Consider the following 23,259-nt stretch of genomic DNA (forward strand, 5'->3'; position numbering starts at 1 on the left):
TGTCCTTAAGTCAATCAGGTGGACACTACCATTTAGTCCACCTTTGCTCCACGTCAACCATCCTGAGGTACTGGAGGCGCAATAAGCCTCCATGCATTATGTTTCTTAGTGATTACTCATTTGTGTCCCAGACTTTGAACCACTGGGGATGGATGGTTTCACACTCTTTATTGTCTCAAAAGCACACTTTCTACCATCACCATTTCACTCCAGAGCACTACAGAACACAAACTCACAGCTCCAGGGCTCCGTGTAACTACGAGAAGCTACGAGATCTGGTTTAGCGGCGTGTGGTAGCAAACATAATGGCAGGACGATAGGACTACATGATCTTGCAGGTCCTTTCCAACCCTGGGAAAGTATGTTTCTATGAACACCTCCCACACGTGGGCTCCAAACCATTCCCCGCCCGCCCTGGAGGCGGTGCCCTCCCGGAGCAGGGAGGGAGAGAGCGGGGCGGTGCTTTGCGCTTCTTTACAACTCAGCAGTCAGCACGTTTGCCCGCCCAGTTGTCATGGCTGCCTCCGCTGTGAAGCTGGTTCGTAGCCTGTGCTGGCGCCGTATCTGCGAGATAAGGTGAGCCCTTGCCGTGCCTCGGAGAGGGGCTGCTTCCACGCGTTCCTGCTCCATGAGCTGCCTGTGCCTCTCCCCTTTGCTCCGCGGGCTGTGCCGTCTGGGTATCAGCCCTTCCCGAGCTCCGGGGCTGCGGCCCCGGAGGTGTCTATGAGAGGGAGATGTTAGTATCTGTTTTGTGGTGGTTTAGGAACGCTTGGGTTGGCTTTGAGCATTCGTATAGAGAACGGGTCAGTCCTCTGCGAAAATGGAACGCTATGTAGCGCTGTTGCGGAGCTTGGATGGCAGTGGAGCAGTTTTTAACCTTTGGCACAATTAAGCAGTGTTATGAAATACTGCTGCTGGTAGTAAAACAATGATTCACATCCTTAAGCAGCGCCATAGCTCCAGTAGCGGTAAGAGGTCCAAATCCTCCTTTGGATCTTGTATAAAGCTGTGGAACTTCTCCTCTCAGAATTACTGAGGCCCTGGGGAGCCTGATCTCATCTCAAAGCTGTCTCTGTCCTGTTCTGAGGTCACCTCAGGAGCAGGCAACCTCTTGAAGCCACTTCCTACTTATATTATCTTATTTGCAGGTTTTGGAGCTCAGCTGCACCCTTCACCACAAGCAGAGCAGTTTTGTGTGAAGCAATTTAATGAGGATTTCAGTGCAAATGTACATGCTTCTACTTGGCTTGTGGGAGCAAGATTAGGCCAAATAAACAATAGTGCTTTTGAATTTCAGTTCAGAGTCCTTACGTGTTTCAAGCTGACATTTCTAGGATTCATGGGCACTCTGAAAGTTTAACAGATAAGGTATGAGTCCAAAACTGAGGTCTAGATGTCCATATGAAACATGGAGATGTCTGAATTCAAACTGATTCCCATCATTTCTCAAAAGCTTTTAGTCAAGCTATGCCTTCAAATCCCTGCTTTTGCCTCAGTTCCCATCTCTCCCCTGGCAAGGCCAGTTATTAGGTGTCCATCTGTGTGTGCCATCTGATGAGCTTGAGTCTTTTTGACTTGTATGTACTTGATTAATGGCCAAGATGAGATGTAGTTTTCCTCATAAGACGAGGGAGGTCACCTTCCTCGCATTTAAAAGTGCAGATGCTTTCACTTTAGATGCTTGACCACAGAGAATGCGAGATGACTACATTTGATGGTTTCATCTTGCAGGGCCTATGTATTCATTTTTCTGTCTCATCAGGCAATTGCTTACTTGCCAACTAAGCTATTAGTTGGATTGGGGGTAAGATACCTAAAACTGTACTGAAAAATGCAGAGGAATACCTCATTTGGTGTTTTCTTTTGTTCTTCCTTTGCCAGACACACAAAAAAATGAGCATAATTGTGCATCTTACTAATTAAGGCTCCCTGCTGAGACTACTCTTAGCACAGCTTTTCAAAGAATGATGTAACCTTGCCTGTTTTGTGCCTTTCTTACGTACCTCTTTTATGTTGTTTCCAAACAAAATGTCACATGCAGTTGTGTGCATTGCGGCAACATCATCTTCAGAGTTAGTTCAGTTGTATGATGCAGAACTTGGCTTGACTTGCTAATAGACTTGAAATTTCAAGACCAACACTTGGTTTTATTTGGTAGTGGTGAATAGGAGTCTAAAAATAAGACAGTTTGTAGAATTTCCTCTTGATGTCAAAAGTGGCTTAATAAATACTTAGAGAAGACGGCACTTAGTGCATTAAGTATACTGGATAAGCAAGTTTAAAAGTAGGATAGTGAAGCAGGTATCGTATCAATAGGTTCAAGACCTGTGATGCTCTGGCTGTTACAACATGCAAATTCTACTGCTGTAGTGCACGTTCTGGTGAGTGAAACACTTTTCCTCAAGTATGTATGTATTTCAAATAGGAACGAGTGCATCTTGATGAAGAAACTGGGGCCTCTTGTGCAGTTTGGATGTTCAATTGCATTACTTTTCTCCCTAAGTTTTGTGAGAGATTCCTTGAAGTATATATATGAACATCTTAAGATACGGAGAGAAATGGGAATAATGCAGATTGTGTGATCAATGTGACTTCTGCCTTCAGTTAAAAAAGAAATAAATAACAAAGACAAAGGCAACCCCTCTGGGCAAGTTTTCTACCAATATTAACTCAATATGCTAAGCTGCTACAATGGGAAGGGAGGAAAGACATTCTGAATTGGATCACAAAGAAAAATGGACTGCTACACGTTATTAGATTGTATATATGCTACACATTGTTAGATGCAATTAAGACATTAATCATTATGATTTAGTGCTTTTAGTAGCAGAATGTTTGTTGGTGGGAAACCTATGTCCATGCTAGCCCCGTTTTGAGGGTTTACTTCACACTGGCTGTAGTATGATCCTAGCACTGAGTGCCTGTTAGCCCTATCAAAAACAGCTTTATATGAAGAGCTCTTTTATTTCTCTGCAACACTGCCGAGCTTTTTCAAGGAAGCGCTATTAAACACTAGCGTTTCAAATAAAATGGACTGAGAAATAGTTAATTTTCTTTTGTAAACCGTTGGCTTTTCCTCTGTGATCTTTGTGTGCACTTGGAACGCTTCCTCCATCCAATAAATCTGTTTGTACAGCAATATCTGCTCTACAGTTTGGCAGGAAGCAGCTTTAAGGGCTAGAGTTCCCTTCCACCCTGGCTCTTGGACAGCATCCAGAGTGTCTTTGGCTTCCCAGCACCATCTTGTGACTCGTGCAGGCTTTCAGCCCATCCACATGGCAGGAGCTCAGCACAAAGTCCCAGCACGATACACAACAATCGTTACTTGATCTCTGCAGCCATTTCCTATTCCCGTCTGGGAATTAACTGAACCTGCTCTCTGAATTACTTGTCCCATATTTGAAAGCATAATTACATTCATTGCTCATTATATGAATGGCTCATTGATACATTTATAGAAATTATCACCTTTTTGGTTTAGAAACAAGTCAACAGCTTTGCCCTTAGTACTATCAGACTACACAGTTCATGGTATCTTTATGGCTGTATCTTTATTGCTTGTTATGCAATGCTGTATTTAAAACTAATCAACCAACCTCCAACACACTCAGGCCCATCCAGGAAACATCAACCACCTTTCTGCTTTCTGAATGTCGCAGAGTCCTTTTGAACTGCTCATAGACATCTGACATTGTGGACCTTTGCTGGACTCTCCATTAGCTCCATCTCTCATGCACAGAGGGCTGGACCTGGTGATTTAGGCATAGCCTCACCAGTGCTTCGTGGAAGGGATTCTGTAATTAACTCAGATCTGAAGAGATTTCTTGAGGGTTGAATTCATTGTGTGGTATTAAAACAGTGTATGATTTTTATTTCAGGTGTGCTACCATTGTATTCCACGATAGATGGAAATTGGTAGGGCTTTGCAATGTTATCCATAGATAAGCTGTAAAGTCTTCTGTGACAGAATACTGCCTCGTTATTTTCATAGAGCTTGTACAGCAATAGAATCATCATCTTTGTGACTCTTCTGATTGTATCCAGGTATCAGGGTTTCATGTGGGAAAGTAAGCATCACACAAATCACAGAGTCACAGAATGACCCGGGTTGGAAGGGACCTCAAGGATCATGTAGTTCCAACCCCCCTGCCTGGCAGGGCCACCAAACATACACCTTTACTAGATCAGGTTGCCCAGGGCCCCGTCCAACCTGGTCTTGAACACCTCCAAGGACGGGGCATCCACAACCTCCCTGGGCAGCCTGTTCCAGGGCCTAACCACTCTCCTAGTGAAGAGCTTCCCCCTAACATCCAACCTAAATCTTCCCTCTTTTAACTTAAAACCATTTCCCTGTGTCCTGCTATTGTCAGCTCTTTCGAAGAGTTTACTCCCCTCCTGGGTGTAGGTTCCCTTCAGGTATTGAAAGGCTGCAATGAGGTCACCCCGCAACCTTCTCTTCTCTAGGCTGAACAAACCCAGCTCCCTCAGCCTGTCCTCATAGGGGAGGTGCTCCAGCCCCCTGATCATCTTCGTGGCCCTCCTCTGGACCCTTTCCAAAATCTCTATGTCTTTCTTGTACTGAGGGCTCCACACCTGCACACAGTACTCCAGATGGGGCATTTGTCTTCATTCACTGGCTCGGCTGAACTTGCAGTAGTGGCAGTGGATTTTTTCATGCACCAATAGTTGGCTGTGTCCATGTCGGAAACCTATTTGCCTTGGCCAAAAGCCATTAACACCATTGAGCACTCAGCCTTTATCTCCACGCAGTCAGCAAAAGAAAAAACAGCTTTTTCCTCTCTCCATTAACCGCAAAATTATTGGGGGTATTTGTTCGTGAGTGTTTAGTTAGAAAGTCACCTTGGGTGTACAAAGGACCTGTTTGTGTTCATTGGTCTCCGAATAGACGCTGTTTCTCACCAAATGTCACATGGATGGCTATTGCAGCTTCTTATTGTTTTTTGCTAATGTTTATATTTTTGACTTTCAAATATGTTTTGGAGGGTATGTCTGTAAATCTTCCTGCTTGGAGAGATGTCTTACGTTAGCTATGTCTATGATTCTATGAACTGGGGATCTACAAGAAATCCTCTGCTGTTCCTGCCTCATTCACCACATCCAGATATCTTAAAGTCTGCTGGAGGGGAGAAAAGCTCTTAGAGATTTAAGGAGATTATTCCAGTTTCCCCCTCCTCCCCAGCAGCTGTGGCGAGAGAATATCAACTGTGTCTGCTCAGAAAATGAAGAACAGCCCGTTTCAGATCTTAGAGAATGGTAATGTAGAGCTTTGATTCTCAGCTATTCTTTACCACTGAAAAAAAGCTGTCAAGTGCAGCTGAGCCACTTCCACTAAACAACAGTGATTCAGCACTTGGATTTGCCGGCAGACACATCATTATCTTCTAGTTTTTGTGTGTCAAAATAATGTGGGAGTCTAAACTATTGAAAGCTGATAAGGATTTGTACACCCAACTTGCGTTCAGAACAACTGTTGAGATTTTCTGAAGTGAGGGAGGAAATAATTTGGCTCCTATTTCTTTCTGTTTATTAAAACAGCAGTCAGTGAATTGGTTGTGGAGAATTTGCGCTGATATTTCCCTCTAGCTGGATGTATGGGAAATAGCAGAACACTGGAAGTGTATTTATTATATGATAGCAATAAACCTTAGTTATTTGATGTTAACCACAAAGTAGTGGAGGATTACGAAAGACTACGCTGGTTAAGGTTTAAGTAGGTAGGTGAACAGTTGGACTAAATGATCTTAGAGGTGTTTTACTAACCTTAATGAGTCTATGAACCTTAAACAGAGAGGGAAGGGTTGCTTGTATGTCACAGCGATTAATAAAACCTTGTACGATACAACCAAGAAAACCAAATGTTTTGATTTGAAGACAGTAACTAATGGTAATAAGTCTTTCTTGGGCTACTGGCTTTTGACCTAAGAAGTAAGGAGTTTGTTCCAACAGATCTGTGCAAGAGAAGGGAGCAGCAGCCAAGCTTTACCTGGTGTGTCTTTCCACTGGTTCACACTGAAGGAAGAAACCAACCAACTCCAGCTGCTAACCTGCTTTTAACTGACTGCTAACCCGCTGCAGCCTACTTGACTGACGTTACTACTAACCTGCTGTGGTGCGTGCTAGCAGGTGAGAGCAACACAGGGCTTAACTTAAGGCTCACAGAGAGTCTATGGATTGCCATGAAAAAGTATGGGCTGTTATACATGCAGGGGTTACTGTCGGTTAGTTGGCTTTTTGGATTTGAGCAAGGTATAGAAGCTGGTGTCATGAAAAGGGTCTTTTTTTTCCCCCCTCAGAGGAGCAACTCACTAAGCTTTGGTTCTTTGTTAGTTGCTACGTACTCAAAAATGTAATGTCTGCTACAATTTGAACAGGCAGGATTGTTTGAGGTGGTTTCTGCTTCTCCATCTTCTGAATGAAAGCTGAATTTCATGGGTCTCTGCTCTGAATTGGTTTCCTTTTAACTGGCAGCAGAGGATCCTGACAGAGATGCATACAAATGAGGCAGCGTAGTTGTGGAAGCAGACACAGACTCTTTCCGGATGACGGAAGCTGCAAAGAAAGATGTTTATGTGTCAAACATGGTAACTCCACGTTTCTCAGTGTAAGAGAAGAACATCTAGAAGTTAATGGTGGAAATTATGAGATTATATTAGCATAAAAACCTGTCAAGCAGAGGTAAACAAAATAATAGTGGGGAAAAAAAAGGAAGGCAAAAAATTGGAGAACATATGACAAAAAATAGCGTACGTAGAAGCCTGTAACAGGGTGACAAAGATGGTTCTTTTCCTCCTACAACTAGAAGAACCTTGACTGCTGTGTTCAGTGTTGGGCTCCTCGCTACAAGAAAGACATTGAGGTCCTGAAGAATGTCCAGAGAAGGGTAGCAAAGCTTATAGGTCTTATGAGGAGCAGCTGGGGGAGCTGGGATGGTTTAATCTGGAGAAGAGGAGAGTCAAGGAAGACCTTAGCACTACCTGCAACCCCCTGAAAGGGGACTGTGGCAAGATAGGAATTGGCTTCTTTTCCAAGGTAATTAGTGTTAGGATGACAAGTAATGGCCTTAAACTGCGACAGGGAGGGTTCAGGTTGGCTATTAGAAAAAATTTATTCTCTGGAAAAGGAGTGAGGTGCTGGAATGGGGCTGCCCAGGGAGGTGGTGGAGACACTGTTCAGGAGCCGTGGAGATGTGGTGCTGAGGGATGTGATTTAGTAGACATGATGGTGGTAGGTGAACAGTTGGACTAAATGATCTTAGAGGTGTTCTACTAACCTTAATGAGTCTATGAACCTTCACCTAGAATTTCTGCATTAACCCTCCCCCCCACCCATGTGCACAACATTACAACATTCCTGTTTTTATCCAGCAGTGGGTTCAGTAGTATATAACAAATGGCAGGATGTATGGGCAGCCCCCAGGTTAAAATATGTAATGATTTTCATGTTAACAGACAGTAGCTTCTTCTTGCTCAGCAAAAAAAAAGTGAAGTCCAGTTTGACAACTTCTCATGTACAGAAGGAGAAAACAAGAGAAGTCAATGTCTTGGGTTGTGTTTCTTTTTCTATGTGGGCCAGTTGTTTTCTCACTTTTGAAGTTTATATACTGGTTTATGTTCCCTTCATATTCCTCATTTCCAAACAGTTACTCACAACTGTAATCTTTCCCTCTAGCATTGCCCTTGCATCACTTTATGTGTCTGAACTTGTACTCCTTATCTAGATCATTTTCTTTCTTCTCCTGGGAGAAAAATCAGGGTAATCTGAAGGAAGGAGCAAAGAAGGTACAGGGGAGGAATTGAAGCCTGAGACCCTGCCTGGAGCTGGATTAGGCATTATGGATCACCCATATATATGTTATATAGATTTGTCCTTGATTTCTCCTCCTCATCTAACTTGTCCAATATGTGCCCTTTGTAAGGAAGAATGCTCACGTGCAGCCAAATTTGAAACTCCTTTATTCCTGAGCATATATGTGTACACACTTTAGGGCTGGCTGCTGAGCCTTTCCCCTTTTCTCCCCACTCAACTTTTCTTCACATACATTTGCAAAAATAGAGTCACTGTTGTGTATTAAACAGATTCTTAAAGACTGCTTATATCTAAAGCACTCTGACCGTAGTCAAGCTGCAGTGAAGTCAGGATTGTCATATGTGGTGCAAACCCAAAGCTCTGTTTGTAAACACTGAATCCACATCAGCACTGTCACCTATTGGGCTGACAAAGTAGGATCTGAAGGTGAAGGTCTTTGTGTTCTGTGACTGTACAAGTTACCTGGATGGCCTCCCAGTGGGGTAAAGGATCAAGTGGTTGAACTCTGACACAGTATTCGGAGCACGTGGGTTGGCTTGCGTGTTGATTCAGTTGGCAAAAGGCTCACCCACATTTGTCTGGGTTCAGCGCTGTTCTAATAAAGGCCTGCAGATGATCACGTGAAGTAAACTGACTTTGTGCTCACTGCCTTTTTTGTTAGCCGTTTCCATTTTTGTATTATTCATGTAGATTTCCTTTCTAACGGCATGAGATACAGAAGAATATCTAGAATTCCTTTTAATCGTTAAATCATTTAACTTGCATTAACTTGCTTCCTGTGTTTCACAGCAAATATTCTTTCCTTTCTTGCCATTCAAACCCACCAGCCCCTAAAAAGTAAATATCAGGAACTTAGATTTCATTAATACAGAAGGACCGTGAGAGGACATGAGAACAGTAGATCCTGCAAATGTTTTTACAAGACTATTAAAGTCTTGTGTCTGCATGAAATGCAGGAATAATAAATTAAATTGCAGTCACTTGGCATTCTTCCCAATTCTTGCCTACGAACTGCTTTTAATCCTGATAGGACTTCTAAGTGCTTTTGCCTGTGCTGTATTTCCCCAGGCACTGTTACCATTAAAAAGAAAACCTTTATTAAGGAAAGGTAAGATAGAGTTCACTATATCCATCTCTTTATTTTTCTGTACCTATCCGGCTTTTTTTATGCAAAGAGATCTTTCACTTTCCATTTATTGTTTTAATGAGTGAACTGTTAAGTTGCTTTACAAGTTCTAAAGGGAGCAGCCAGTTTTTTACACAAAGTTGGCATCTTTAATCTGTGTAGAAGTCCTTAAACAAGTGACAGAACAGCAGGGTAATGAGAAGCCTCTTTATCAGGCTTTGCAGTCTTTGCTAATCATGTAAACAGTGAGAAACTACTTTCAGTGTAATTGACTTAAAAGATCATAATTGAGAGTCTTATGTCTGAAGGCTTACCAGAATAAGAGACATCTACGTGAACATGTTCAGAGAGAACTGCAGAATACAAATCCTGAATGGGATCCATCAGATGTTTAGGCAAGGGAATAAATAGAATGTGATTGTGAGCCCGGACATTGCAGGATGTTCAGGCAATGATGCTCAGGATTTATTTCTTTTCCCCAAATAGGCAGCTTGCGATGTTCCAATGGAATGATCTTGCCAGAGCACGTAAGAATCTGTTGTGGACTGTTTGGCTGCTCTGTTGGGTTGTGACTCCTCATTTCTCACTTCAGCACTCACCACTCTTCATGTGTGCTGGCACAAGGAAAGTGAATTATTGCAGCAAGTGCATTGGTAGCTAATTACCTCCGAAGTGCAGGGCCGCAAAGAAAGCAAGCTTTGCAAAGGAAATCATTTACCTTTACAGTGAGTAGATGAGAAGGGGGAAGGCAAAAGACACTTTGATTTCCTTTCCTGGGCATCTTCTCTGCTTGGCTTGAAACAAGCATAGGTTTAGCACTGTCTGTTTATAGGTCAGGTTCCAGGTTCTCCATGTGTTAGGAATAGTTTCAGCAAAGTCTCGTGCTGTTTAAGTAAGGCCACTGAAAGGAGGCATAGATTTGCACACTGAGGGAGTAAGAAGGATATATCTCTACAGCCAGGGAGGAGGGGATGGAGCAAGCAAGTTTGCCTCATGGTGTACTAAAGCAGCCTCTCCTTGGAGTTGTGTCACTGTGTGGGCTCAGTTAGGGCTGTGCTGTTTGGTGCCGGCAGATGGTTAGCCATAGAATCCCAGAATCATAGAATATCCCAAGTTTGAAGGGCTGTAAGGACCATCAAGTCCAACCCCTGGCTCCACACAGAACCACCCAAAAATCAGACCACATGACTGACAGCATTATCTGAGCACTCCTTGAACTCCAGGAGCTTGGGGCTCTTATTCCATGCCCACGACCCTGTGGTGCAGACTCTTTCCCTGGCCCCCAGCTGCCCCTCCCCTGACACAGCTCCATGCTGTTCCCTCGGGCCCTGTCGCTGTCACAGAGCAGAGCTCAGCGCTGCTCCCTGTGAGGAGCTGCAGCCACCATCAGGCCTCACCTCAGCTCCTCTGCTCTGGGCTGAGCAAACCCAGGGACCTCAGCTGCTCCTCACACACTTTGTCCTCCAGATCCTTCCCCAGCTTGGTAACCCTGGGCACCTCCTTGCTCTTTGTGGGATCTGTGAGGGGCTGAGGAGCTCTGTTCCTGCTCATTCTGTGTTCCTTTAAACAGTGAGGGCTCACCCAATGTGAGTGAATTGTGAAATAAGTTTTCTTTTGCATTTCCATTCTGTATCATTTTAATAGAGAAACAGTAGCAGTCAGCTTAGCCTTAGTATCTTGAGAACACTATCAATGGGGAGATCTTGAGATTGGCACTGCTGGGTAGTAAGTGTCTTGTGAGATCAGAAGGCACGAAGAACTGTGTGACTCACAGGTATCCTGTAGAGAACTGAGCTACAAGCAGTAAAAAAGAACTGAAAATAAGTAGACTTTTGTATAACCACACTGTAATAAACAGCTAAGTTGCATTATGTCCTAACATAAACCAGTAGGTAAGGAAGGAAAAAAAAATACAGCAGTGAAAGATGGGGTATTGGAGATTGGTAGATGATGTATTTTACACTCCATTCTTGAAGACTACTTATAATATCTAAAGCACTCTGTGACCGTAGTCAAGCTGCAGTGAAGTCAGGATTGTCAGATGTGATGTAAATCCATAGCTCTGTTTGTAAACACTGAATCCACATCAGCACTGTCACCTACTGGGCTGACAAAGTAGGATCTGAAGGTGAAGGTCTTCGTGTTCTGTGACTGTACAAGTTACCTGGATGGCCTCCCAGTGGGGTAAAGGATCAAGTGGTTGAACTCTGACACAGTATTCGGAGCACGTGGGTTGGCTTGCGTGTTGATTCAGTTGGCAGAAGGCTGTTGAAGTGAACTTGCATTAACAAAGTGTTAAAGGCTTGGGTTGTTATTTTGGGGACTGTTTTTCTCTCTCTCTCTTTTTTTTTTTTTTCCCCCTCATTTTTTGATGGAATTACCTTATTTTCTGATGGAAAGCTTTTCTCCCAGAATATGCTGGGCAACGGGGTTTTTATGCACGACTTTGTGCTATAACTGTTCCTTTTTTAATGTACACTTTGAAATCAGTCTGCACTGCCCTCCTCAGAGATCCAGGCCTTTAGATTACACACATATTTGTAAAGATGACCACAACCAGTCAGGCTGCATACTCTTAATTCATAGACACATAAGCTGTTGATGTTGTATAATAAGATTCAAAATGAATAATAAAAATATTCTGTATTTCTCAGATGTTTAACGTGAATATAATCAGTAGGACTTTGATTTATTCTTGAAACTCCAAAACATAAGTTTACCACTACTGCTGTTCAGTGGCCTATATACAGTCATCTACCATATTACTGCTTGGCTGTGTACTCACAGCATTGAATGGAACGTGTACATCCTAGAGATACTACATACTTCACCCTCCTTAAAAAGTGTGTTTGTTTCTCTTCTAGTCTTAAAAACAAACCAATTAACGGTTGTTTTTCCACTTACTAACAGGCAAGTGAATCCTGTTTCCATTCCATCAGTTCACCTGCACATGACTGCAGCCGCCATGCAAGTTGCCCAGAAAGAGTTTGAGAAGGCTCAAGAGCAACTGAAACTGTTGAAAAATGATCCTGGGAATGAAGCGAAGCTGAAGCTCTATGCTTTGTTTAAACAGGTCGGCTTGGTTTGCTTTTTTCATAAGGGGCTTTTATAAACTGAGAGGATGGGCCTATAAAATATATGCTTAAAATACAATAAGTATTGTCTTAATGAGTCTATTGATGTGCTCAAGGTATATTCTTGAAATGCTCATCCCTTCAGCTCTGCCAGAGTTCTGAGTGAAGCCGGAACTATTTCATCGCATAAACTGGGGTTTGAATGTGAACTTTTATCCTAAGACTTAGAGCCAAATTACATCAATTTTGTGATGCCTTCCATATAATCCAGTATATATATTAATGCAGCACAGGGAAGACTGCTTGCACTTACAAAAGGAGAGTGTTATATACTTCCTCTTACATGTGTTGCATCTACTGTTAGTCAGGATCAATTCTGTAACATGGGCTGTGACTTCTTACATGGAAGAAGGCAATGAATTGCTCTTTTAAATAAAAAACATAAAGACAGCAAATTGTTCTGTGAATTTTCACTAATTAATAATAATGAATATATCCTTTCTTTCTCACCTTCTACTCTGAATATCTCTCTGATAGCATACTTTTCTTCAGGGTGACTGATCATAAAATACTTTGGGGTAACCTTTGAACATCAACTGATTTAGTGCCCTTGCTCATAATAGGGCCAATTTTGAATTGAGATCCAACTTCATAGACCTTATCCAGCGGTGTCTTTGTTCACCTGACTTCCATGTTAGTTTAGTTCACGTAATTTTTTTAAATATAAAAATTGCACAGTTTTGAAATAAGTTACTTAGAAAGTACATGTGTGGGCATCTTGGAAATGAATGTCTCATTGGCTGGGTTCATCTGAAAGCCTTGTGTTGGCTGACAGGAAGTGGCAGGCATTGGGAATTTCATGGTATATGTACTGTCTGAATATTTTCTGACCACTGGAATTCCTTCTCTCTTTCTGTATTGAATTCTGTACCCTGATCACGTAACAGTCCTAACACTCATCTTCTTTCAACCCAGGTACCTGAACTGTAATCAGAGGTTTAAATTAGTTTCTTTCACTCTCTTTTTAGGCTACTGAGGGTCCCTGCAATTCTCCAAAGCCAGGTATGCTGGACTTTGTCAAGAAAGCCAAATGGGATGCATGGAATTCTCTTGGCAATTTGTCTCAGGTGACAATACCTATAATTTCAGTTACTTAAGCTCTGTCTTCAAGCGCCTGATGTCTGAACGTGCTACTTGTCAGCTGACTCGCTTTGCTTCAGACACCAAAATATTTTGCAGTGTATTTTACTTCTGTACTGTGAAAGTGTAGATTTCAGTTATTGCTAAGAGCTCCTGTCAGCATAAGAGACCTGTATGTATTGTGACTTCCAGTAAAAATAGTTTTTCATACTTTTGTATTCTGTTGTTCCCTTTAAGAAAAATGGGTTGAGTCTCTTACTTCTTACAACAAAGAGCAAATCTGGGAATCCAATGTGATTTTGATAATGTTGTCATTTTAGGATGCTGACGTCTTCTGCTGGTTGTAAAGCTGTTGGTGTAGAGCCCCTTCAAGTCACTGTTTGCTATAGAAATAGGGAGGCAGCAGTCTTTCAGCTTTTGTAGCTTGTATTTGTGTTAAATGATAAGTAGTATCTTCAAACAGTTTTAAAATGCCATGGATACATTTGACCCACCATGTTCTAAACTAAAAAGAACCTTGCATTTGGTTGGAGAAATATCCGACTGGTAAGCAAAAAAAACAAGGATCCCCAGAGGCATAGAAAAGCTGGGATAATAGCAAAGGTGGTTCAGGTAATTGTAGGCATGGAAGGAACGATTCTTAAACAAAATCAATCTTGTCATTGTCACAATATATGTACACTTTCATTTTGCGGATTTGATGGATGCTGGCTTTAAGTGTGATTTGCAGTGTTTAAATACAACATGTTCTCTCCTTCTCAATTAGCATACTTTCCAGTGGAGACTTTATTTAATCCTGTAGCACACTCCTCTTTCTTTTCCTGTCGGTGGCCATTTTGTGAATAGCATAAAAAAGATAATTTTCTTCGAGTTTTATTTATTTATGTGTTTGTTTGCTTATTACAGGACAACGCTAGACAAGAATATGCTAAACTTGTCTCAAGTTTGGTCTCGGCAGAATCTGCTGTCCAGAAAAAAGCTGCTTCTCCAGAAGAGGGCGGTGATGGTCGCTATGAAACCCTAATAGTTACCACCGAGAACAAAATTACAAAGATAATGTTTAACCGACCTGACAAGAAAAATGCAATCAGTCATAAGGTAAATAAATTAATTTGCGAGGATTATTGGTTTTATTTATTTATTTTTCTTTCCTGATTAAGCTATTTAGGTTTTTCAAGAATCATTGCTAGGAGTTCAGCAGAGCTATCTGAAGTATGGTGGTCAGAATTTTATGAGGGTTGGGTATATTGACAAACAGTGACAACCTAAGACATGACGATCTAGTACAAGATCAAACCACTAACGTTTTATAGATTGGGCTCTTCTGTGTCTTTGAAAAGATCTTGGTTTATTTTCACTTTTTTCTTCAGCCGAACTTATTATAGGATCATGGGCTGCACTAAACTGAAATGGCAAACTGGAAGAAGACAAATTTGTTTTGTGGAGGCAAGATTTGACCATAGCCTTGCTTATAACATGGCAGCCTAATTCGGCTTAGCAATATCATGTGTATGCCTAGATAATTATTCTCCTCCTGTAGCAGTCCCCATGAGGAAATCTCTCCTGTTGGGAGTATTGTGATCATCCTATTTCACAATGGCGGTGATACCAGGAAAGGGATTTCACCCCACTGCTACTGATTCTTTAATATGTTATTGTGCCAACTTAGACTGTTTCCCAGCTTTTAAAATTAGCTGTTTCCAGTTAGTTTGTATTTTCCTAGGGATCTTATTCTGATCCTGAGATTTGCATTTGAAATCTGAGTGCTGCAAATAAATGATTTTCTAGTCAGAGACGATACCTCAAGTGCAGTACATTCTGTACGTGCAAATGTTTTTTGTACTTAAATGGATCATAGTTAAACTGTCTCTCAGGTTCCTTGTTGTCAGTGTGAATCTCCTTTGTATGACATTTTGCAGCATCACAGTTATATTTTGTTGATTTTCCTCTTCTGCAGATGTACAGAGAAATTATCAATGCACTTCAAGAAGCTGCCAAAAATGATTGTACCTTTGCAGTTATTACTGGTAAAATACTTAATATCCTTCTCTTATATTTGCTTTATTTTAAGTCAAAGTACAATACTGATGTATGGACTATCTACCTCACATTTAGGCTAAGACACAATTATCTAAGTGGGGAAAATGCTTTCCTCTATTGTAGACTGAAGATTTTTTCATAGCATTTTGGCAAAACTATTTCAAAGTGGTGTTTCAAATTCTTCAGCAAGCTTGCAGTTTCTGAGATGAAAAGACAGACATGGAGTACTCCTGAGGACTTTGTTACCTTTGAGGAGATGATTCATCTGTTCCACAGCATTTTCCCTACTGCTTTTAGAGTTCATTTCTATAAATTTGGTAAACTCTCTTTACTTCTGTGATACATTGGAACGTACTAAAAACAAGCCCCTCAAGTGCTACAGTGGCATGCACAAGACAAAGTTTATGCTATGTATTCATCTATGATCATCAGAAAAACTGACCTTTGGCTTCTTGATTCTTCTGGGTCTGCTATAGGAAACAATTTGCTAGGGATGCTGCAGCCAAGCTGTGCTGTATTCTAGTCATCAGCTGCATGATGAGTACAGTTGGATGACTGCAGCTGTAATGTGAAAGGGAAGTCCAAACTGATGCTGCTTGTGAAATCTAGCAGCTCTGAGGCTGTTGCCTCAGAATAAGTATGCAGGGAAGATAATAAAAGACGGATGTTTTGGAACTGTGAGTGCTACAGAAAATAAAGTTATTTTTTTGCGTCAAATCTTTTAAGTTTAATATTCCTGAGTACATTGTTTTTCAGTGAAATCTTAGTCAACCTTATTTTGAACTATTGTTGTAGGTGTCCTTAAAGCAACTTGTCATACTTCAAGACAAGCTCTGTAATTACTTAATAGTATAAGATGCATAGAGTGAAATTCTTATGTCAATATAGTAAATGAAAGCCTCTCTACCTACTAGAAGTCATTTCTTGATCTGTGTTCTTTACAGGAAATGGAGAATACTATACAAGTGGAAATGATCTGAATAATTTTTCTAATATCCAACCCAGTGAAATGAAAAAGGCGGCAAAAGATGGAGCAGAATTACTCAAGTAAAACATCTTGTTTTCAAATATGCTTACATTACTGTAATGGGTAAAATATAATGTGCAGGCATTGTTAGAAAACATAGAATCACAAAATTACCCAGGTTGGAAAAGACCTCAAAGATCATCAAGTCCAGGCACAGCCTAACCATAGTACCCTAATAACAACCCTCTGCTAACTCATATCCCTGAGCACCACATCCAAATGGCTCTTAAACACATCCAGGGATGGTGACTCAACTACCTCCCTGGGGAACCTATTCCAGTGTTTAACTACCCTTTATGTAAAGAAGTGTTTCCTAATATCCAACCTAAACTTGCCTTGGCGCAACTTGAGGCCATTTCCCCTCATCCTGTCACTTGTCACCAGCGAGAAGAGACTTGCCATGCTCTCACTGTAAGCACATGATAACAGGAGCCCAGTTACGCTATGAAACTTCCAATCAAGTGGCTGCATTTGAGAGCTCACCGTGTGTGTACACACAAAGACCATGTGGGAGAAGTAGCATTAACCATAAGAAGTAAATGGGGAAAGGAGGTGCATGTTTGGTATCTCTGTGTAATCTTGTAAGCACTCTGATGGTGTAGACTTGATTTTCATTTTTAGCCCCCAAGTGCGAACAGATAAAATGACAAAAATGTATTTTTGACTCTGCAGTTTTTAACCTGTTTTTAGATTTATAATTTAAATAGAAACTATAAGTGAAGTGCTCGGTTTTGCAGCTTTTACTTGGGCAAGCTTCAGTGCAGAATAGCATCTGTGGATGGAAGGTTAGGATTGGAATGGAAATACAGGCGAGGTGAAAGACTTGTTAGCAAGCTGCGTTCAGCAACTGTAACTGAATCAAAATTTGACTGCAGTCAATTAGGAAGGCTGAGATGATATGTATGTTTGATTCTTAGCTGGCAAGGGAATATAAGTATTTTAAACAGCTATTCTTATTTTCCTTGCTAGCATTCATTTGGGTAATAGTCTACAACGTATACTAACTAGGATACAGCTCATGTTTTTTTGTTATGCGGTTTCTGATCATGTTTTCTACGTGGTTTGTGTTTGATGGAAGAGACCAGAGTGTGTCTTACCTTGTTTCCCCTTTTCAGAGAGTTTGTGGGCAGTTTTATCGATTTCCCTAAACCACTGGTTGCGGTGGTCAACGGCCCAGCTATTGGAATCTCTGTAACGCTCCTTGGATTGTTTGATTTAGTTTATGCTTCTGACAAGGTGAGTTTATTACATCGCTGATCCCAAAACAGTCTTTTTGGCTTTTTTTGTAGGAAGTGTTATTTGGTGCAGAGTAATCTGACAAACAGGCAGGTATAAATGCCTTTTCTGTCACTTTGAGGAATACCTTTATTAATTACTTGCCTAGGGTTATGCATCAGCCAGTGTTAAAATGCATATTAAAAACATAGCATGTAGTTGTATAATATAGCTTATTTTTTATGCTCTTTGTTGTTTATCTATATGCTGTTTTTAAACAGAATTTAACCCAAGTTGTTAATTAATTTTAGGCAAGCTATTAGTTGCATAACTGTCAGCGATGGTACTTTGATTTCTGCCTCAGCGCTGTGTTAGATGTTTCCTCAAAGGCTCTGCTTGACTGGCTTTGTCACCTTGAGACTTATAAAAAACTGATCTGCAAGACTAAGTGTTGCCTGCCCCAAAAGGATTGTCTGTGTCTATGTCACTCTTGACCTTATATAGAAGACGTAACTCATTTAGTCTGTTCCAGTCCATAGATCTCTTTTATCAGAAGGGTGTTGGGTTCTCCCTCTTTCTCCCTTCCCATCTGATCTTTCCTTGCTGCAGGATGACCTTACTGATTCTTGTTCCTGGATCTAACAGGCTACTTTCATCTTCTCAGCTTTCAGTGTGCACTTACACTGTTGGATGTATTTCAGGTTTGCATCAACTGTCTTAATCATTTTTGGGCTTTATTTTTTCCTCAAATGTTTTCAGTCACATTCCTTGTGACTCTTTGCAGTTGTTCCTTGTTTTAAAGCATAATAATACAAACTGAATATATCAGTATTCAGGATGGGAACTCCGTGTAGTAAGGTCATCTTCATCCAGATTACATTGCACTAACTCTACTAATTTGGTTTAGGTATTGATATGGCCTACTCTACAGGTGTCCAGCATTGTTATGTCCAGACTCTGATTTTATTCCCAGCCAAGTATTCACAAAATGGCCATGTTTATAGGACAGTATACAGCTCAGTCTAACAACTTAAGAGATGGAATTGAGTGGGTATCAGATAATAATGACTTCTCCACTGGTTTTAGCTCCATTCCTGGAACATCTTTTCTCCTCCCCTTGCTAAAGCAGAACCAGTTAGACTAGCTTGTATCCTTGCAGATGCCTAATCCTTTCTTACAGACTTTCAGTCATACAGATATCCCAAGCTTGGTAGGAAGCCTACTGATAGGACCTACTATATAGTCACCTGCAGTACAGTACGAGATGATTACCTTCTACTGTGAAAGCTTAAATAGCAATGGGCACTCTTCATGTATCAGTTCCTATTTTTAAAGGGCAAGCCTTTTATCTTCCTTATTCTTATCTTCCCAATTCTTATGTGTGTTGAGAGATTGAAGCTGTGTTGTCAGATTATATTTAAAGCTTACTATGGTAGAAGTTCAAATCTGTTTCTGGTGAACTCTATTATATTAGAAAGTGGAAAATGAAAACTAAATCCTGTTACCCTGTTGTGAGCTCTGTTGGTTTTTTCTTGTTTTTTTGTTTTTTTTTTTCCCAGGCTACATTTCACACCCCGTTTAGCCAACTCGGTCAGAGTCCAGAAGGATGTGCCTCTTATGTGTTTCCAAAAATCATGGGTGCAGCCAAGGTAAGAATGTCTGTGATGTATGTAGGGTCTTCTGAATTTTTGTGTCAGTATTCTCCACTGCAAGTGCAGTTCCACTGAGTCTTTGAAGGAAACTCCTGTTCACGTGTTTTGAACCAAAGATAAATGTAATGACAGCATCAGCACAGGCACTTAAACAGAGGACTGAGCACTGGTAAAGACATAGAATGATGTTAATGGAAGCTGTCTTTCTTACAGCTTCCTCCACCTGTCAGAGGCTATTTCTATGTAGTGAAAGGTAGTATCTTTTTTCCAGCAATGGGAGGGAATGATGTAAAAGAGACTTAAAACAAACAAAAAAAAGCACTCTCAAGAAATGTCTTGGCAGGTTTATCATGTGGCTCCAGGGCTGATGACGCCAACTGGATTTTGGGCTTCTGGGCCATGGGATGGTCTACATAACACCATAGGATGCACCTTTCTCAGAGGGAGCAGAGGATTTGTGCAGCAGTTAGAAGGGCTGATAAACAGAGCTTTAAACCACATTTGAATTTGCAAAGAGATAAAACCAGGCTTGCCAGTGATAAGCTATGGATTGGCTACACCAAAATTTGAGCGACTGCATGTTATTGAGATCCTTTAGCTTGCTCCACCAGGTGCTGGCTACAGTGAAGCACATTTGGAATGTTGCTGTACCAGTGTATGCAGCATGAGGAAAAAGCAAGAGGAGCCAGAAGCCTTGTCTTAGGCCGAGTTCTATAACATCACTGGCATTAGTGAAACCTGGTATGCAGAGCCCCGTGACTGGTGTGTCACAATGGACTCTTCTGGCTCTACTAAAGAAGACACACAGGCTCTTGGTGAACAGCAGGAGCTGGAGGCCAGTCACTAGTGGTGAACCCTGGGGCTGATACTGGGTTTCCTACTTAATGACTTAATTGAGACAAAGATAATGGGACACGGTGTGTTTGCAGATGATAGAAAACTGAGAGGAGATAATCAGAGGGACCTGGACAAAAGTGAGAATCTCTTGGAGTTCAGTAGAGGAAAACACAAAGTCCTGCACTGGGGGGAGCCATGTATTAGTGCAGGCTGTGGACTCTATGTCTGGAAAGCAGCTTTGAAAGAAGGGCGTTGGGGTTCTGGAAGACACTCAGTTAAATGTGTGCTTTTGCAGCAAAGAAGGCCAAAATTATTCTGGTCTGCATTAAGTATAGCACTGTCCACACATAGAGTGAGGTGATCTTTCCCCTCTTCTTATCACTGTTGAGTTCTATATTGTGGTCTAGACTTCCCCTGCAAGGGAGACATGGAGGCATTGGAGAAGGACGAGCAAAGAACCACAAAAATGATTACAGCATTAGAATATACTGCATATGAGAAGAGGCTGGGAGAGCTGGAACTGTTTCATGTGAAGTACAGAGTCTCAGGGGATCTTATAAATGTTTATAAGTGCCTTATGAAAGTTTGTAAAGAAGATGGAGACATGCTCTTGTCAGTGGTGCCCAGTGAAAGGGCAAGAGGAATGGGGTAAACAATGAAATATGATGAAAATAAGAATTTTACAGCAAGGGTGGCGAAACACTGCAACAGGTTGTGCAGAGTGGCTGCGAAATCTCCATCATTGGAGATGCTTCTGGGCCACCCGCTCCAACAGCCCCTGCTTGAGCTTCCTACTAGACAATCTGCAGAGGTCCCTTCTAACCTCATCTGTTCTATGATTCTCTGCTCTTTTCAGAGAGCAGGTTTTAACAGGCAAGAGCCTAAAACAGATGTGCCTTGGAAGCTTGTACCTTTCCTGTCACGTTCCTTGAGTCTTGCGTCTTGTTCACTCAAACTCTGCTTTTCTTTATTTAGGCAAGCGAGATGTTGCTTTTCAACAAAAAGCTGACTGCAGCCGAAGCCTGTGCTCTCGGACTCGTGAATGAAGTTTTCCCCGACAGTACCTTCCAGAAGGAAGTCTGGGCAAGGCTAAAAGCTTATGCAAGTCTACCCAAAAATGTCAGTATTTTAATTTTTTTCTCTATGTTAAAAGCCTCTTGCATTACCGGTCCTCCTGCCAGTTCTATGTTGTTTCTTGTTTTCATGTAATCCTTGACTGAAATAACAAAGCTCAGTGTACTTTGCTTCTGTCCCTGTGCTGCTGAGGGAAAAATACCTCTCTTTTTACCTGGCTGAATTCAATTCAGTGCATTTTACACAGAGACTCTATGGCTGAAAATATTGAAAATTAGCTATTCAATCCACTTGCAGGCTACGTGCAGGTTGGATTCCTCCTCTTTGTTTTTTATTTTGGCAATAGTAATATGTGCACTGTGGGTGCTCAGGATGAAGCTGGCTGGCCTTACTTTTTCTGCTGAATTCAGTCATCCCGTTCACTAGTTTAGCCTTGGCAAAATTACTTGAGTCACTGTTGCGTTGCGTTGTGTTGCGATGGGGATACTCATGCTAACTCCTGATAATCAAAGTTACATTTGGCACTATAGGTAGTTCAATAAGTTTTGCTTCTTACACTCATCTACTTCTCGTGTGAGCATTAAGTGGACTGCTGTATTGCTCCCCATGGACTTCCACCATATTAGCTTTACTAATTAAATGCAGTATACTATTTCCAGCTAAAGGGTTGACTAAGTGCTAGGAGGTTCAATGCTAATACAGCTCAGTTTGAATTCCGGTGTGTTTGTTGTGCTATTTTCTGAAATTAATGTATAGAAAACATAACTTCCTGATATTCCTCACTGAATGTTGATATTATTTTCCTTTTTCTCCTTCAGTCTTTGGCACTGTCAAAGCAACTGGTACGAAGTACGGAAAAGGAGAAGCTCCATGCTGTCAACAGTCGAGAGTGTGAATTACTCACAGAGAGGTGGTTATCTGATGAATGCCTAAATGCTCTTGTCTCCTTCTTTCAGAGGAAATCAAAAATGTAATCTTTATCAGCAGAGCAGTTAATGTTCTGGAAACAGCATTTCACCAATTCACCTTCTGGCAATAGTTTTGTCTGCCCTTATCCTTAGTAAGCTTTCTCTGCAAATAATAGTTCTTTTACCTTTTGATGCACTATGTTTCTATACAGAGTACTGGGTTAAAACTGTTCCATGAAATCAATGCTGTTATGTGCCTTGGATCCATTATGGATATTTAGATTAGGGGAAAAGGTTCATAATCCTGTAGGTGTTTCTGAATAATACTAAAGTAGATTGTCACTTGAAAGAAGCAGCAGATTCAATAGCACTGTATTTTGACAGCTTTTCAATGTCTTATGAGTGATTTTATATTTTCTTCTTTTCATCTGTGGGGGAGAAAATCCTGTATTAATGAAAAATAAATATAACTATTTAATTAATCTTGTGCTGATTATTACTACCACTATTAAAACATCCTCAGGGAGAGGAGAAGTAATTCCTGGAAGTATATTAATGAAATACTCTTATTACAAAAGTATTTACTTGTGAGAACATGAAATAAATCTGGCAGGAACTGTGGGCATCTTCATAGTGTTGTTGTTTTTTATAATACTAAAAATATATATGTATTTTATTTGAAGAAGATAAGAAATCTTCCTTGCTTTCTGTTTATCTTCTTCTTTGGTGGTACTTAGAAGAAAATGGTTCGATCTAGCAAATTTGAAAGCACCCTCATAGTGAACCTGTAAGGGTTCTACACATCCCCACAGCCTGTTAAAAATCTGTAAAATGAAATGTTGCTGGTGAAATTTACCCATTTAACACAGTCGTTTTGAAGCATTAGGAAGAAAAAAATCTGTTATGGAAAAAAAAGTGGGTCTTTTCTAACTCATCTGGCTAAATCATTTTTATTTCCCTGCTTGTTCTCCTGGCTGACTAGCAATTAGATGCATATATTTTGCACTTATGTTTATGTTCAGCACTTGCCAATAATAGGCAGTGAGCATACAAAACAAATACAACCCATATCATACATTTTCAGCCATTCTTACTTTCCACACTTCTTTTCCTTCAAAACATCCTGACTAGCAAGCTGTTACTCAGGGGTTGTCATTTGTCTCTAACTTACCCAGTGCATAGCTCTAGGTCCCACTGGTTTACTAGCCAAGAGATAGAACATATATCACAGAATCACAGAATTATCAAGGTTGGAAAAGACCTAGAAGATCATCTAGTCCAACCATTACCAATACTTCCCGGCTAAATCATATTCCTCAACACCACATCCAAAATATCG

At 41.0% G+C, this 23,259-nt stretch overlaps 1 protein-coding gene across 3 annotated transcripts; it reads left to right on the forward strand.

Moving 5' to 3' along the window:
- Window positions 1–507: 507 nt before the first annotated feature.
- On the forward strand, window positions 508–22,402 carry ECI2 (enoyl-CoA delta isomerase 2). 3 transcript variants are annotated; one of them, XM_015854552.3, is made up of 11 exons: window positions 508–576; window positions 5,968–6,144; window positions 11,864–12,026; window positions 13,056–13,154; window positions 14,074–14,265; window positions 15,125–15,194; window positions 16,152–16,254; window positions 17,350–17,470; window positions 19,009–19,098; window positions 20,914–21,057; window positions 21,831–22,402. In XM_015854552.3, exons 3-11 carry the CDS (start codon window positions 11,904–11,906, stop codon window positions 21,984–21,986), a joined length of 1,098 nt encoding a protein of 365 aa, XP_015710038.1. In that variant the 5' UTR covers window positions 508–576; window positions 5,968–6,144; window positions 11,864–11,903; the 3' UTR covers window positions 21,987–22,402. The 3 variants fall into 3 exon arrangements, with proteins under 3 accessions (XP_015710038.1, XP_015710037.1, XP_085396404.1); XM_015854551.3 differs by lacking the exon at window positions 5,968–6,144; XM_085540278.1 differs by lacking the exons at window positions 508–576; window positions 5,968–6,144 and adding an exon at window positions 6,821–7,050.
- Window positions 22,403–23,259: the final 857 nt, after the last annotated feature.

Source organism: Coturnix japonica, chromosome 2, assembly GCF_054131305.1.
Source record: "Coturnix japonica strain WE chromosome 2, WE-NBRP24, whole genome shotgun sequence".
NCBI lineage: Eukaryota > Metazoa > Chordata > Aves > Galliformes > Phasianidae > Coturnix > Coturnix japonica.

Excerpts from the sequence above, each read along its gene's own strand:
- ECI2 (XM_015854551.3), top strand. The coding sequence starts at position 515 with ATGGCTGCCTCCGCTGTGAAGCTGGTTCGTAGCCTGTGCTGGCGCCGT. Across the intron at positions 577-11,863 it reads CGCCGTATCTGCGAGATAAG|GCAAGTGAATCCTGTTTCCA; the intron begins GTGAGCCCTTGC and ends ACTTACTAACAG. Across the intron at positions 14,266-15,124 it reads AAAATGCAATCAGTCATAAG|ATGTACAGAGAAATTATCAA; the intron begins GTAAATAAATTA and ends CCTCTTCTGCAG.